At 37.3% G+C, this 17,626-nt stretch overlaps 1 protein-coding gene across 3 annotated transcripts; it reads right to left on the reverse strand.

Moving 5' to 3' along the window:
- Positions 1 to 82: 82 nt before the first annotated feature.
- On the reverse strand, positions 83 to 15,662 carry LOC149023511 (CASP-like protein 5A1). 3 transcript variants are annotated; one of them, XM_089144050.1, is made up of 4 exons: positions 14,587 to 15,662; positions 11,325 to 11,457; positions 1,843 to 2,069; positions 83 to 230 (listed from the first exon to the last, which is right to left on the reverse strand). In XM_089144050.1, the coding sequence occupies exons 1-3, from the start codon at positions 14,796 to 14,798 to the stop codon at positions 1,878 to 1,880; spliced, it is 537 nt and encodes a 178-aa protein (XP_089000176.1). In that variant the 5' UTR covers positions 14,799 to 15,662; the 3' UTR covers positions 83 to 230; positions 1,843 to 1,877. The 3 variants fall into 3 exon arrangements, with proteins under 3 accessions (XP_089000176.1, XP_089000177.1, XP_089000175.1); XM_089144051.1 differs by lacking the exon at positions 83 to 230 and having other exon boundaries at positions 1,266 to 2,069; positions 14,587 to 14,925; positions 15,062 to 15,661; XM_089144049.1 differs by lacking the exon at positions 83 to 230 and having other exon boundaries at positions 1,266 to 2,069; positions 14,587 to 14,989; positions 15,062 to 15,661.
- Positions 15,663 to 17,626: the final 1,964 nt, after the last annotated feature.

Below are 17,626 nucleotides of genomic sequence, written 5' to 3' on the forward strand. Positions count from 1 at the left end.
TGTGCAATAAATTTGTTGATGCTGTCTTCACTTGGCTTTTTTGTGGGGTTGGTGCTGCTAGCCCCTTCAGATATCTACACAACGTATACATGACATGGATTAAAAGGAGGAAAGTTGATCCTTCAGAATTATCGCCCTGGAGTAACATTAGCTACAATTCACACAGTAGTTTTGTGAGAGCTTGAGTGGTGGTTTGTGTTGGTTTCCATCTTTCCAATCAGATCATCTTGCTGGAAAAACAAACAAGTGAACATGCTCTTAAGTTTTTATCCCTACCTTCCAAGAAAGAACAAAAAATTGCAGGAAAAGCAGAACATAAAGTCGTAGAAGGGGAAGAAATCATGTTAGACCCAACTCAAGCATTTCATATCATGTACTTTAGACATCTTTATATTATAGGCAAATCCTTTAACTGAATAGCAAAGTTTTCATACAGGTCAGAACCCATGTACTGCTTTTTGTCATCTTTTTCCCTAGACATCATTCCTTCTCCTCTTCTCCTCGTCTCTATGGATCCTTGACTCCGATGGTGAATGCAAATGAAGCTAATTCAGATTGATGAGAGGTTTTATTTCTGCTTTCTCCATGACCGTAAGGATTCCAATTGGTTAGAATACAAAGTCCCTCCAACTGGTGTCGTACAAAACAGTAATATAGAGGAGGGGCATTTAAGGTGGGTGGTGAGCATTGTTCAAATTTCAGATTTCCCGTGCTCGTACAAGAAATCAAAATAGAAATAGTGACAAATTAGGGGAAAACTCTACACGGTTAAAAATTTAGAATGCAATTCCCACCCCAAGGGAACTCTACCCTTGGTTGGGATCCTCTATCTCCGTCATGGCTCTCCTTATATCCCTCCACCACACATTTAAGAAGAAAATTCACTTTTGAACATTTATAGTCCACTTTATCAATACTTATCATCATCTTAATTTACGCTAGAGAGTTACGAAGAGTGCAAAATCCTCTCTACCTGTCGACATAGAGGACCAAGCCTCATTCATTTACAGGTCGCACATAATGGGAAGCAAGAGCATGGTGACCAAAGCATGGAATGTGAAATGACATGTGATCAAACATAAAAATACTGGCATCCTTTCCCTAATTACTGGGGTGAGGGGTGTGCCGAGGCCATAGATACCATTTCAGAGCCCTGTGTTTAAGCATAGGGGCTATGCATGGCTTTTCCTGATCATATAAATAATAATGTGGTTATCTTGAAGAGCCCTTCTCGATGCCAAGCATTACACACTTTTTATGGGAGCAAGGTGATCATGTGTAACCCTTTGTGCTTGGATGTAAGCCTCACTAGCTTTCAGAATTCTTTTTCCCAATATTAGAGGATTAGAAGTGCGGAAACTATAAACTGTTAATTGAGAAAACCAAAATATCTCTAATCTATGATATATTGATTCAGCTACTCGAAGCGTTTTAACATTTTTTCACATTACATGCTTTGTAGAAACATTCGTAACCATGGGCTGAGCAAAACATTCATCTCTCGATTCTTTTTATTTCTTCCAATATTTTTTACATCTCGTTGTTAACGTTTTGTCTTACCGTTTTATTTTCCTGTGCATGTATCAATTTATTTGTTTTGCCGTTTATTTCAGGTCTGATGTCTAGCGGCCGCAAGAACTCGGATTCAACTAACAAGCTGCCCATTCACCCCAAAAAAAAAAATTAATAATAATAACAGACTGCCTAAACTGCAAGATATATTTCAAGCACTTTATATTGTACCGAATATCTGACCCAATTCACAAAATATTCACATTTAAGGGTGATAAAAATTTCAGTTCTCATGAAACAAAGCAAAAGTTTCAAAGATCATATAAAAACCTGAATGGTCATCTAATATCGACTGCTCCCGAATTTTACCGGGATGCGAGTGACCAAAAGTTCAAGAGAAAAGATGGCGAGACAGCGAACCAGCTCACGAAGGCCATGGCTGTAGCAGTCTCAAATCTCCCACAATGGTTCTGAGCACATTCATTCAAATCGTTGCCAATAAGTACTGTGATTCCAGCAGATGCACAGGCAGCAGCAAATATCAATGTAGACGTGATCTAATGAGAAGAAGATCCAGGATTAAGGAAAGATCATGCCAAAGAAAACAGCAACAACCATGCATGTGGCCACATTTCTTGATAACTTTGATAAAATATCTAGAACTGAAAATAGAATGTCTACTAGGTTTGCATCATACCCAATACAGGTTGAATCCAAAGATTATACACACTCAACAAGGTAATAAATATGCACATAGAAACTTACATAGATTAGGTGCTTAGAAAAAAATAATTATTTCCCCTCTTTTCTTTTCTAACATTTTTTAGCGTATCTATAGTATATATCTTTTTTTTTTGGGAGGGACGCGGGTAAGGCTGCAGTAGGTACCTTATTATATCATAAAAAAATCAACATTAATCCATATCAAGTTATCAAAAATAAAGCCACATCAAGTCATCAAAATCAACATAGAACAAAAAGTTCAGCTCATTTCTTGTTCTCTAAGAAGTTTGACTGATATTTACAGTAGGCTTTTTGTATAGGTAGAGAACAAAACCAGAATTCCAGTAATCTTAGATTGCTTATATATGATTCATGTTGAAGAGAATATGTTGAAGTCAAATTTTATTTGGGGTTTGTGATTGTTGTGAAAATCGCTCTGAATGGGAAAAAAAATTAAGGTACTATAATTTAAGAACTTCTAATTTTCATATCAGAGTTTACTTATCATTTACGGAATTTTCAGACTTGGGGGAAAACCCATTTGTTAGGAAGTCAACAGTTTCACCCACCATCAAGAATCTAGATTTTGTTTCTGTTTTTAAAATGAGGGATTGACTATATCCCCTAGGTGTTGAATCAGTTCAATCCAAGGGTTTGGTTCCTAAAGATCATCGATGAAGTTGAAAGCGTCAACTTGTACATCCACTGCAAAGCTGGTGAGTACTTTTCTTAATGTAGCTAATTCATATTAATTGACGATATATAAAAGTGATTTCACAGCATACTAACCTCACTACTAATATAGGCATAGGTTAGGGTCAAATACACATCCAATAGAAGCAATGAAGCTAGTGGTTGCAAAGTAGGAGCCAGATAGGATCCGACAACCTATATGCAACACTGAGGTGACACCAATATGAAAATTCATTTTTAATTTAATTATACAATGTGAACGAGTCATTAGTAACATACAAATTATTCTTAACTGATATAGATAAAGAATTTTAGTGATGCAACTGGGTTTACCATAACTGGTGTTGTAGAGTAACGCCTAACACGTAATGATCCTATTACTCATTGGTCATTATTCCATTTAGTTGTAATGTTTTTCAATTAATATTGCAAATTTTAGAGACACTTGAGATGGAAATAACATTCGGTTACCAAAAAAAGAAAGGGATGGAAATAACATTCTTTTTCTTATCAGTGTAGTTGAATGGCAGGTCTTACATGGCGAAACAACAGAGAAATTAAGAAGAATAGCACTTAAGGTCCTCTTCTAGACAGGTTCCACATCTGATTGTGAACAGTACTAGAGTACTTAATCTCACATGCATTCCAACAGGCAAAACAAATTGGGTTCCAACATTTAACTAGCTGTAGTGTAAGTGCATTACACTTCAAGGCTGAGCATGTGCGCATAGTGTAAAGGACAACAACAAGAAGGGTACAGCCAATCTTGCGTAACATTTTCCAAATAGACTAAGATGATGAAGATGTTATCGTGGATAGGGATCATAGGGTGAGGGGCAAAGGTGGGTTAGTTTTTTATTAGTTCTAGAGGTAGGCCTAACCAAATAATAGATGAGGAGGCTGGTTTTGATGTAGATGACTTCACCAGCAAGGTGGGTCAGATACCTACATAGGACACATCAGTTGGACCATTCCAACCTATAGGTAGAGTTGCTAATGAGGATGATCAGTTCATTTTTTCAACTGGTGTTATTGATGGTGGGAACCATGGGACTACAACCCAAACTCAGAATCAAGTTTGTGGTGCCCATGGAGATGATGCTGCAAATGAAGGGGTTGGGGATGACTGAGGTGATGGCCTTGGTGACTGACGAACTTTGCTATCGGGTGCCACTATCAAATCCATGGCACTCAAATGCCAAGCCAATGAGATTCATTCAATAAATAGAGTACTGGATGGCACACAAGATGAAGACTATGGTGAATGTCCCCCTAAGCCACCACCATCCACTATGAAGGATTGACACAAGAGGGCCTTATGGTCAGTTCTGACATGGTAGACAAATGGAGCTCATGGACATTAATATCATATCTGGCTTTTTGAGTGGATTAACTAATTGTGAGAGAAAAACAGACCCAGTGGGTATTGTGTCTCCCATCTTTTGGTAAAGATAGCAGTCCATCTCCAGCACTCTCAGAGAATAATTTATCATATTTCCATCCATATGGTCAGTTTGTTGGGACGGGAGAGCATGTCTACTTCATCCAATCCTAGTCTTGATTAATGCTCCCACTAACAAGCACAAAGAGAATAGGATTGTCTTTTGTGGATGAGGTGTTCCCTTACCCTACTCACAAGCAACCATACCAGTGCATACTCCTAGCAACACCATATGAGACAAAAATGATAATAGATACCTTGGTACTGGCAGTACATCACAGTTTGGTGACCCATATCCTAGGAAAAACTACCTTCAGTATATGTTGATGCAACTTACATCTTGTATTTGTCACCAACTCTACCATATTTCTTCTCAGAGTCTACAAGATGGGATTCATATGGTTTGCAATCAGAGCGCAATACATCGGCTCAAATGGACATGGAATGAGGTTGATCTAGCCTGCATTAGTAGTTTTCATTGGCCTATAGGTGCTAAATAGTTAACTATTTCCTATTCAAGTTCTCACATAATGATGTAATGACTAATGATGCATCCTATTCTTGAACTTAAGTTGTTTTTGAAATCTGAATCTTTGAAATATGTGCTTAGGTTTTAGTTATATATTGTGCATATTTTAATGTATCTGTTAATTACTTCATTACTGCTTGCAATTGCTTATCATGTATGGACATTTATACTATTAAGAATATGTATGTAAGAAATAGACTTATATTCGACCACATACTAGCAAGCATGAGTGTGAATCCAACAGATCATGGTGCGTTACTTTTTGGAAAACTAACCATGAATGTAATAGGCCTTAAAATAGGCTGCCTAAGGGGAAACAAACCCTAAATATGCTTAAATCCAACCAAGATGGACCATTGACATCTGACAAATTTTATACCAGCCAATGGTGTATTTTATTTGTCTTAGTGGAACAGAAAAACTAAGACAAAACCAAATCTCGACCTTGCTAGTGAGAACCAAGTGAAAGTGATAAACCTTGAATACGAATTGAAGGAGTTTGACTGTCTATTCGAATTGTAGGAGCGGTGTGGGTTACAGTGGGGGAATGGAGGGATGGGTTAGATGCTGGAGTCTACCTTTTTGTTTGTGGGTTTTCAGGTAGGGGGTTTGTGCAGTGGGGAGGACTGCTTAAAGAAAAGAAGAGTAGAGAAGAAAACAATAATAAGGAAGGGAAGGATACTTCAACTCTAAATTAGAGCAGACCTTACACTAACCTATGCTATGGTGGCTTCATAGAGAATAGAGTAGAAAAACAAGGAGGAAAATCGCATAAGAGAAGGGGAAAGGGATTGCACCGGTACACATGCTCAAAATAAACCCAATCTTCTATTCCAAATATCTACTATCAATTAATGGCCTACAAGCATGCAATTGAGAAAGAAGAAAAAAATAGCACATCGTAGTTGAACTATGAAACTGAAAAATATGGCACATTGCAAATTCTAACCAAAACTTGTTCCTACTTAAGTGACCCAAAATAAATACAATAGTAAATGAATACAACTAACTCTGACCCTTGTTGAACCAAAAACCATTGGACCAGTTCCTTCTAGGTCTTGGCTTCCAAAGTCAAGCATGCCGGTTCAACCCATTCAAGTACTGCATCATACTCAGATTTGGCCCCTTCAAATTGGCTGGTTAATTGAAGATCTTGGGAAAACTGCCACCTAGTTGATATCCAATCAATCCACGAGTACGTTTATCAGTTTCTTTTCAAAGCCTTTTTGGTACTGCAAAAGCAGATACAGAAATTCTTCTGTTCTTTTCTTCCTTCCAAAAAAAATAATTTCATCTTCTCCCGTCTCATCAGTCTAATTCCTTCCATTAACAATGCAGTTTAAAACCCGATAGCTTGTTGAAGTTTCCACTCATTTCACCGTATCCCCCCCCCCGGTTGCCAAACCTCTTCAGTTGATCTCTACATACACTGGATGTAACTTTTCTATTTTTTTAAACATATTTTTCAAGGGATAATTACTATTGGCCCCTTGTACTTCGATTTTATTACTACCTTATCCCCCATATTTTTTAAACTAATCCAACCTTTAACTTTGTCCACAATTACTAATAACTCCCTACCGTTAAGCTTCGTTAGTTTACTGATGATGTGGCATCTATATATTTTCTCAAAATCCCAAAAATAACCTTGGATTATTTTTTTTTTTTTTTTACTCTTTTGTCAAGTTATAATACACCCTCAATTAACTATGGGAAAAAATTAACCTTAAATCCATTTTCTTCCTTAAAAAGAAACCACCAAATGAATGAACGATGTGATTGAATAAAACTCAAAATAGAAACTAAATATGAGGAAAGATCAAATTTAATTCAAAGTTAGAAATTGAAAATCACCTAATATATGCTAACCATTGTGAATGTTACCAAATTTCCTATCAATTAACATCGTATATGATAATTTGTTTGAGGAAAATTTAAGTCGAGCTTGAGAGTTTCAACAACCATAAGCGTGTGGTCCTACCAATCCTCGAATTAAATTCTCAAAAAAAAAAAAAAAAAAAAAAAGTTCAAGACAACGCTTCCATTGAAGATGAACCTTACCTAAAAATCCATGTGATTTATATTTTTTAGTGTAATAGTAAGACCTTCATTAGCAAGTATCACGCAGCAGTGGAAATCATTGTCATTTTGTGTAAATTCCAAGAATTAAACACATATATAGAGATTCATTTCTTTTTTTCCAAATCACTGCTCCTACTATTTGAACTTAAATTCATATTGTGAAAGAGTTCATCTTCACCACGATGCATATTTTAATGAAATTAGGGATAAAGAAGCAAGATCTCAAGTAGTAATTCATTCACAAACTTTCTTGATCTAAGTCTTGATCAAATTTTAAATGGAGAGGCTGGTACTCTTTCAAATCCAATATTAATTCTAAAATATAAGACTTTTAAGGATATAATTGGCTTCAATATAGTTTCTATAAATGAGGGTAATGTCATCTTTTTTACTTCTTAATTTTAATGAAAGGCAAAATAGACATTACATATTCAATGTTAACAACCACTTAACACTGTTAGAGGCAAGGGGGCAATAGTAATTTCATAAAGAATGAGATTTGATTAGTAATAAAACCAAAATATAGGGGGGCAATAGTAATTATCTCATTTTTCAACTATTGGAACTTATTGATGCAGCCCTAGATTGAAGAGGTTCAACTAGGGCCAGCCTTCCAAGATCTCAACTCAAAAAGTAAGGGTCTAGGTTTTTAAGATTTTGGGGTAGTTAACTGTGATACATAAGAGCATAGGTTATAGTACACAGGGATAATCCTAACGTTTACGACTGTTCTAATGGTCAAATTTGTGTAGATCTGAGTTTCAAATTTGGGTTCTCTAGGAAGCATGAAAATAGAAAGAAAAAACAGAATTTAGGGTTGGGAATTTAGAAAATTAGAACATTAAAAAAAGAAGAAATGGGGTTGGGATAATTAACTTGACTTTTATTGAAGATATCCTTGAATATCAAGTCGAATGAGAAAATATATCCTTGGAAGAAGAAAAAAGAAAAGAGAAGACAAGAAATCACATAGGAAGGGGGCTGGAGATGGTCACAAAACCATGATATGCTATTGTACCTCACTAGTAGCAATAACAAGAACCGAAATCCAATTCATCAAGTTTGGCTCAACTAAGCAATTACATCTATAAATATATCCATATTGGGTGACATAGTTTCAAACTTGTTAGAAAATAAACTTTAATCAACCAAAAGAGTGCAATAACAAGAAGAACTAAAAAGAAGAAAAAAGAAGAATAGAAGAAGAAAGAAGAAGAATTGAAGAAATCACATACACCTGCGATTCTAGCTTAGCACTCCTAAAATCGCAGCCTATTATTTATAGATATCAATAATCTAGATTACAACTTGAGAAGCAAGTCATCTTGCCCTCTAAAAAAGTAAATAAAGAGTACAACTTATGGACAGAAATTTCTAGTCTTCTTACTCCTAAAACCTGTCCAAAATAGAAAGTATTGAAAAAAGAAAGTTATGAAATTAGTAATTATTTAATTAATAGAAAATAGAAACTACCAAAACTTGTGTAGTGAGATTTCTACATTAGAAAGAGTAGCATATCTAAAAAGGAAACAAGTAATAATGGCATAACACTGTTCACATTACTATTCATGTAAACAGTAAGAGCCCAAACTTCAACAAAACTCACTATGAATTAGAAGTAAAAACAAACTACAAAATAGGCTCCTATAGTAAAAAGGAAAGGCCCAACCCAATTCTTAACCTATTAAATAATCTAAATTGACTGGGAAATTAAAATAATAAAGTAATGAGACCAAAAACAAAACTCTCACTGAACTAATCAAATAATCCTGTTTTCCTACTTTCTACATACCTTAGGCCTGTCAAATTGGCCAATTACGAAGTAAACCCAAGGAATCAATCAAAAGCCAAATACATCCATGACCCAATCCTAAACTATTCTCAAGGCAAGAAGCCCAATTTGGTGATGATACTGAATCAACTCTCAAGGCAAAAAGCCCAATACTAGATTTCTTGATTTTGGAGGGAAAATAGGGTGATAACAAAAGCATTGATAAATCAAGGGTTTGGTTGGTCTGATGGAACTAAAATTGGGATGGAACGACACTAGGGTTGGAGGAATGAAGTTCCTAAAGTTTGGGACAGATCTAACAGTTAGATTGCGTAGATCTAGCTTTGAATTTTGGGTCTCTAAAAAGTCCAAAAATTCAAGAAAATAAAAAAAAAAAAAGTGATATGAGAAGGGGAAATCGAATTAAGTATTTAACACAAACCTTGTAAAGGGTGTGATGGACATGGAAAGAAGTGGACGCAGGCTACAATAAACCCTAGGTTGCTTACTCGATCACATGGAGGTCCCTTACCACTGGCAAGAAGCTCTACCAACCTTGCTCTGTTAGACAGCATCACACTCTTTACCAATTATATTCTGAAATCTGTTCTCTGTTACATCTCCAGGGCTTTATTTAGCTTTACATAAGAAATCCATGTGAAATTAGGACTTAGAAACTGACTTTCCTAGTTACACTCAACATACTAATCTAAATTCAAATAGGACTCTCATAACTAAACTTAAAAGGACTTTTTATAATATCCTAGACAGACTCAAACATTACTTAAACTAAAAATAAAAAGTCTATTCTGCCTTAAACTGAGCAAAATTTACATAATTAGACCAATTAAACTAAAATAAAAACCTATTTTTGTACCTGACCTAAATACTAAACTTATCGGCCTATAGAGTGGGCCCATGACCACATAAACCTGCTGAACAAAGGCCCAACACCCATATCTATCAACCCTAAGTTGATTTCAAGGGGAAGTTGGCCAATTGGTGCCAGACCTACATCACAAATTCACAACTAGGGGCCAACCTTCCAGGATCTCAACTCAAAAAATGAAGTTTAGGGTTTAAAGATTTTGAGGTAGTTAATTGGCATAATAGGTCACAGTGGTTGGATAGCACTGGAGAGATTTGAAGTATTGTGGTGTACTTAATGGACAGGGCAGGATCTCGAGATATGGGATGAAAGGAGTGGGGTGGAACTTGGAAAAAATTTAGGTAACAATATATACGGATAATTCCTAAAGTTTGAGACTATTCTAATGGTCAGATTGGTGTGGATCTATTGAAATTTGGGTATTTCAGGGAGTACAAAAATAGAAAGAAAAAAAGGAATATAGGGTTGGGAATTCAGAAAGTAAGAAAATTAAAGAAGAAGAATTGGGTTTGGGGATAATTCAGCTTACTTTTGTTGAAGATATTCTTGAGCATCAAGTTGGATGAGAAAATACACTCTTGGAAGAAGAGAAGAGAAAAGGAGAAGATAAGAAATCACATTAAAAGGGGGGCTGGGGGATGGCCACACAACCACCATTGAAATTTGTACCTCACCAGTAGCAATAAACAAAAATCAGAATTCAATTCACCAAGTCATGGCTTAATTGAGCAATTACATCAATCTTAATAGCGGCATTGACTGACGTAGTTTCAAACTCAAACTAAGACTCGAAATTAGAAACAAACTACATAATAGACACGCCTATAGTAAAAAGGTAACGCCTTCCCCAATCCCTAAATTGGGTAACCTAAATTGACTAAGAAATTGAAATAATAGAGGAATAGAATTAACAGAAGACTCTTCCTGAACAAATGAAATAAATCATGTTTTCCTACTTTCTAGTTTCTACCCATATTTTAGGACCAATTACAAAATAAACCCAAGAATCAAAGGCCAAATACATATATGATATCCTATTCTTAAGGAAAGAAGTCCAACTTGGCGATGACACCGCATCACTTACCATGGAGTTTGCTCAAAGTACTACCATGTTGGTTGGAATTTGAAGGGAATGGCATGCAGAAGAGATTGTCCAACATCTTCAGATGGCAATTTTCCCATATAAGTTAAAAAATCCCAACCAACTGAATTCAATATTTGGAGAACTTTAGGGAAGTAATAGCTTTCCCTAATCCCCACCCCCCCTAAAAAATCATTCAAAACCCTCTCTATCCAAAATCCAAAATGGAAATAAGCAAATGAGAATGGGAAGGTAGACTAACACCATTTAATTTTTCCATCAGACAAAAACAAAAAACCTTAAGTCAAACTGGACCATAGCCCAGCAGGTACTGATTCAACCAGGCTAGAATATCCTATCTGTATTTTAAGATGCTACTAAGAAAAGAATCACCCAAAGAATCCAGCACAAAAGGAAAAAACATAAGGAGAAGAAACTTTTCCACATCCATCCATAAATTCAAAGCAAAACCGACAACAAGAAACAGGAGAGAGGAAGGGATTCGATCACTTGACAGAAACTCCAGCACACATCAAAATCAGGTTTCAAGTTTTAACGAGAAGATTGGAACTAGAATGTAATAGCAGTGCTAGATTTTATTACCCCATCTCCAATGGTGAACAAACTGACTATTCGAGGATTCCTCAAGCATCTCTTTACTAGAATGGCATACAAATCAATAATGGCAAGTGATAGGCTCCATAAACTTTGTAAGCTAGCTGCTGCAACAAGGTAGCTGGACCAAAAAAAAGTACCGAAAATCTCCCAGTTATGAAATGGCAAATACAAGAATAGTCACTCCAACTACTGAACTAGAAACTGAATTTATTACACACCATAAGTAGATCAATACAAAAGCAGAAAACCAAACAAAAAAATACAGTGACAGATAATCCAAAAATACATTGGTCACCCACTAATGTTAAATTTGAATCTAATCTGAACAAATTTATTGCATGAAAATTGGAGAATAACAATCATATAGGTTAATAAAAACAACTGTTCATTCTAGACAACCTAGACACCAGCATGCTTGTTTTTTCCAAGGTACGATATTGTTTCAGATGAAAGCCAACGTTTCATACAAACTGTTTGACAAGTGGATTGATGGTTTTTTTTTTTTTATGGGTTTAATGCAACATATCGTTTACAGTTCCGAACCACCAATACCCCACTTCTGATCAGCTGCAGAATTATTGGTACCCCACCAAAATATACTGAGGTTCCAAGTAACAGATGGTAGACACATAGGTCACATGTGGCCTCAAAAGGATAGGTCCAATACACGATCTTAATCCAAACCAGCTTGGATTGGACAAATTTACGGGAGGTTAGCCACGTTCAACTAGGATGTGTAGGGTGCCCCAAAAAAACAAAAAAGTTAGGATATCCCAATTCCCAACCATCGTTTTGGAAGGTCAGATGAACCCAAGATTTATGGATGGTGTTTAGAATGGGTAAAGAGAGAGTATTCAAGTTTAAAACAAACAGAGCAGTTAAAAGTTGAAACTTGGTTCTTAAAAAAGATAGGGTTTTAGGATAGGTTCTTGGGGTACACAAGAACCTGGGTATGGGTGATTGGATTGAGGTGAAAATAGGATTGAACACAGGCCACAGTTTAGGGAACCAGTAGTCAAAATCCTGTATGAAACTAATGATTAGCCGATTTAGATCTAACTAGGAAATTAGGGTTTCCTGGTCGAATTGATTCAAGAAAGGGGGTTCTGATTGTTTTCTCAATGGAAAGAAGGGGCCATAATGGGATTCAAGTATAGGGCTTGTGATTGGGAACTGTTGGCTTAATTAAGACAAACCTGATGGACGGAAAGCTGCATCTATGACTTACTAGTCTGATTTAATGGAGGATTGAGAAGTTTCTTGAGAGATCAAAAAACAATAAAGAAAGGGGGAAATTCATGTATCCCTAGATTGAAGAGGCTCAGCAGGGGCCAACTTTTGAGGATGTCAACTCAAAAGTGAGGGTTTAGGGATTTAAGATTTTGGGGTAGTTGATTGCCATACATAAGAACATAGGTTATGGTGGTTGGATATTTTGGAGAGATTTAGAGTAATGGGGTGTACGGGACCTATGGGTGGACGGGGCCTTACTTCTTTTCTTTCTTTTCTTTTAAGTTCTTGAGATATGGGATGAAAAGTTATTGGAATGGGATGAGACTTGGATTGAACTTAGGTAATGATATATGGGGATGAACCCTAACAATCAGACACCCCCCCCCAATGTGTGATTACTGCACCATCTATATTAATCACACCCATCCTCATCAGCAAAATCATCCCATCACCACCCATATCACAAAGAGACCCCACCGGTAGCCCACAGCCCAAACTTCAAGAAACCCATAATAAGTCCCATATGAGTTGATTTTCTTAAAGATCTTGGAAGAACTAGCCCTCATTCAATTGAGGCTATATAAGTCTCTTGCTCTTACTTCATCTTCATGAATTTGACAAGAAGAGCTGAGGTGAGGGGACACAAAAATTACCAAACCCTCGAGATGCAAAAGTTAGGAACCAACGGTAACTATATAATGTTGAGTCTATCTGATCGTGTCAAAGAATTGCCAGCAATTCATAATGATAACCTCATTACTAATATTAATTTTTCAGATGTCTACTTATACTCCAGCAATGAGTTGCAGAAAAGAGCTAATTACGAAAATTCATGATTTTTCAGGGGAAATGAATGTTTTGTAGAGTGAGGATCTAGTACTGTACTATTTGCTTGGTTAGGGATAACAAGAAAAATTCTAAAATACTGAAGTCCCAAAAAGTATTTATTTTGGGTGGGTGGGTGGGTGGGGTTTAGCTTGTCTCAGGATCTAGTACTGTACTACTTGCTTGGTTAGGGATGATGAGAAAATTTCTAAAATTCAGAAGTTCAAAAATGGGGAGGGGGGTTAGCTTATCTCTCCACTTTTATATGTCCCTGCATAACTGATATGACCATTTCTCATCTCACACAAAAGTCCGGTTACAGAATTGGCACAATGCAGAGGGTTGCACAGGTGCTCCAAAGTAAAACCAATCTACCACAGGAAGCGTCTCACAACTGATAAATATGAGAAATGTCAGCTTAAATAAAATGTGCACAATTTAAAACGCCTTAACATTATCCAAATGAAAATTAATCAAACATCATCAATGACAAAGTTAAGACCAGTCTACACTCGAATAGGAAAGATTTGCTGTTACTGTGAAGTTACTGGACTACTTGAAAATTTTGTTCTCACTGAAAAACTCAACCTCCCATATTGGAACCCTTTTCCACATGTCAGTATTCTGAGTCTTCTGATGTCATATTTATTTTGCTCGTGATGCCATACAACAGCGCAGCTGGTCAAAGAAGGGGGAAAAAATAGCATCTAACACATTATTTTCAAGTAAAATTACTTTACCATGCAAGAAGCTGTTGCACTCATCAATCTTGCCACTCAAAACTATACTAGTTGCACTCATCAATCTTGCCACTCAAAACTATACTAAAAGTCCTAATGTCTAAAACTGCTCCGTGGATCTACATTGTTATTATTTTATCAAATGGTTTGGTGAAAACAATCAAAAAGCCAGTTCTTTCTCTTCCTATTCCAAATGCTAGAGTATGAGTACTGGAAAGAATCATCCCAGAAAAGAAAGGCATAATTATATCTGAATTTTCTAGAAATGGCTATAAGGAAAATTCATGGTTTCAGTAGCACCAAAAAAGAAAGAAAGAAAATCAACAAAAATTCAGTGGAATTGGGCCTCTGCCACCCAATTTAATTAAAGATCACATACAAGCATTGGTGGACAAATAAAGGTTAAATTACCAAGATAAATAAGGGAAAGGAACAAATAAGTTCAATACCTGAAAGCTGTTACAGTGACGAAATCACTGGTGGAAGCCATGACACAAACGGCTGCGGCAGCAAATAGAAACTGGCACAACCGTAAGGCAAGACCCCCAGCAGTGCCAGGCATGCCTTGGAAATCCTTCATTCTCAACCTCGGTGCATTATTTGCAGCGTCAGTGAGAGGAGGAGCTTCTATGGGATGCACCGTGGGATGACTCGCATTCATTGCTTCAGCAAACTTCAAATGTCATAGCCGGATAAAGCCCATGGAGTTAGTCACGTAACAGTAAATAATCAAACTCCTTTTTCCCTCCTCAACACCTCGATCGAATGGATCCTCAGAAATCGAAATCCTAATTATCAAAATGAGTCACGGCTTTAGTTTTCTGAGTTTTCAGTGGTCCAGACAGCAGAAGACTGTCATGAAAGAGGCGAAACCAGGATTACAGCTGCTTTAGGAAACAGGGAAACATAACATCAAGACATTACCTTCAACCACTTGTTTCTATTTACAAGAGCGAGGAAATGCAAGCGGCAACTTTCTCCAAACCCTATATCGATGAGAAAACATACATAATGAGCCCTGATTCAGAAAACAACGTCCTCATCCACACAGATGGCGGATCAAATTCTAGGGCAGAAAAGCGATTCTCGACCTAACGCTGTAATTCCTTCGCAGAAAGTAAATCATAAGCATTCCGACCTCTAGTCCCCGGTGTTTAGGGTGATCTTCTTCTTCGATCGACTACCCAGAGCACAGAGTCTTCCAACACTGCAAGTTGAGGGACACAACTGAACAGAGAGAACAAGACGAACAGACGCTCGTGGGGCCAAAAGAGCGAGAACTGAAAAAGGAACGGTCGGCGTTGATAAGCGCGCTAGCTTTAGACAAACAGTGGTGGTCTAGTCGTGAGTCGTGGTTGGCGAGCGACTGGTACATCCACTTGGCACATTCTCTCGCGGCTTAATTCCAACAGTTACCTGACAGATGTCAGAATATCTGAGAGCTTGAAATTCCAATGGGACCCATTGGTCGATCAAGCGGCTAGCTGCAACCATCGATTTCTGGTGAGATGCATGTCGTTCTCGTATTGCAATTTCTGATGTTTAAGACGACTGTTCTCCGTTTATTGACCGACTGACCCGACGACAAACTCCGGCTTTAATGGATCCCAAATCCCATCAACCAGATTACGCCGGTTTATGTGGGTCCCATTTGAGTTAAAGATTTTTCCTCTTCTCGTTTAAATTATTTGTGAATTTTTTTTATTAATTAAAATTTGTGCATTTGATTCTTACCCCTCCCACCCCCAAAAAAAATATGTCTACCTTACCTGAAAGTTCAAATAATATGCAATATGTGAAATTTGAATTAAGGGTTGAAAGGCTAAAAAGGAAGCTTCACATGGAGAATTGTTTTATTGTTAATCCTACCAGGAAAGCTGAGGGTGGGGTTTAGCTTTGCTAGGATGGACCATTTGCAGCTAAATGTTTTGGAGTCAGCAACCAGGTTTGTTGATGTATAGAATACTACAAAGAAAAACAATGAGTCATTTATTGACCTGATTCATGGTGATCCAGCTATTCATTTAAGGAAGGTTGTTTGGGATGCAAGAGAAAAATTGGGAGAAGGAATATTGGGAAGTTGGTCATATATAGAGACTTTAACTCCTTCCTCGCCTACTAAGAAAATAGTGGAGGGAACTGGACAAGTGGTAGAGATGTGAAAGGCTTCCAAGGTATGGTGGATAACTGCAGTTTCAAAGACTTTGGTGCACATGGATCTCCCTTCATCTGCAATAATAAAAGGTCAAAGTAGGATTGAACAGGACACTAGGTAATTTTAAATGGATAGTCTCTTTTTTTTCCAAAAAACTGAAGTGTTCATGGAAACTCTTGTGTCTTCAAATCATGCCCCCACTTACTTTGGACACAAATGGTTCCCCCTCAAGAGGAACCCATCCCTTCTTCTTCAAAGCTACGTGGCTTAAAAGCCCAGGGTGTGAAGAGGTGGTGAAGAGCACAAAGTTGATGATAAGCGACATGATACTTCCTCTTTTAAAAATTTATATTGGTGTCAAAAAGAATACAAAAATTTTTTTGGTCATTGGCAAACCAATATATTTGTTATCAATATTTAGCCTACGATCCTTGGACCGAAAGATTGGCTTCAGAGCCAACCTTTGTAGATTATATCCAGATCAGGCACTTCTCGGCTCGGGCACTCATCCAGGACCCTTTTCTTTGAGAAGTTACATCAAGAGCGAAGTAAATTGGACTCCCTCTTGATAATGTGGGACTTGGCAGACTCCTCACGTGGCGGGTCAGCATCAAATGTTCCCTAGATCTCCGTTATCCCCTTGCGGGTAATAGAAACTTCTATCACACTCAAAGCCTCTCTCGAGCCCAGAGCTGGCGGCTCGACTGACCCCTCTTTTATGAGCTTCAGTCACGTCAACAATAGTATAATACAGGCCTACCACTCATTGACGAGACATACCGACGGCTAAACCGTCTAACAGCTTGGCTTGCCACCACCTAAGGCCATCTCCAACCATTTGCAAGCACATTCCCAATCAAATGGCCAAAAAATAGATCCTGGGATCTCCAGAGGTAAGGGCTTGCAATATAAATAGCAAGTGACTATGCAGGTAAAGGCAACTCTCCAACCATTACTCCCCTTCATAAATTCACGAAGATCATTATCCTGTTTCCTTCTTGAGCATTTACTTCTCTAGGAGTGATTCACAGTTTCTTCCTCAAAGATTGACTTAATCATTGGAGGTGGCTTCCCCTTTTGAGAGGCGGCCCACTCTCACCTCTCTTTTGATTTAAGGAGATCCGGATTGGAAGTGACCCCAAACCAGTAGAAGGAGAATCAACCTTTCCCCAACAATAATCATCGTACAAAACGAGTTAGGCTATTTACAAGGATTCCCAATGGATGAAGCACCTCAATGGAATGAAAAACTATTCTCTAGAGAGTTGGGAAAGTTGTTGTGATGTGAAGCATTTTTTTGGAAATAGAACTTAAGAAATGAGTGGCTTCAAGAG

Source organism: Hakea prostrata, chromosome 2, assembly GCF_041222555.1.
Source record: "Hakea prostrata isolate BN-2017 chromosome 2, UWA_Hpros_2, whole genome shotgun sequence".
NCBI classification, from domain to species: Eukaryota; Viridiplantae; Streptophyta; class Magnoliopsida; order Proteales; family Proteaceae; genus Hakea; species Hakea prostrata.

Excerpts from the sequence above, each read along its gene's own strand:
- LOC149023511 (XM_089144050.1), bottom strand. The coding sequence starts at position 14,798 with ATGAATGCGAGTCATCCCACGGTGCATCCCATAGAAGCTCCTCCTCTC. Across the intron at positions 11,458-14,586 it reads GTCACTGTAACAGCTTTCAG|CTACCTTGTTGCAGCAGCTA; the intron begins GTATTGAACTTA and ends TTTTTGGTCCAG. Across the intron at positions 2,070-11,324 it reads TGTTCACCATTGGAGATGGG|ATCACGTCTACATTGATATT; the intron begins GTAATAAAATCT and ends TCTTCTCATTAG.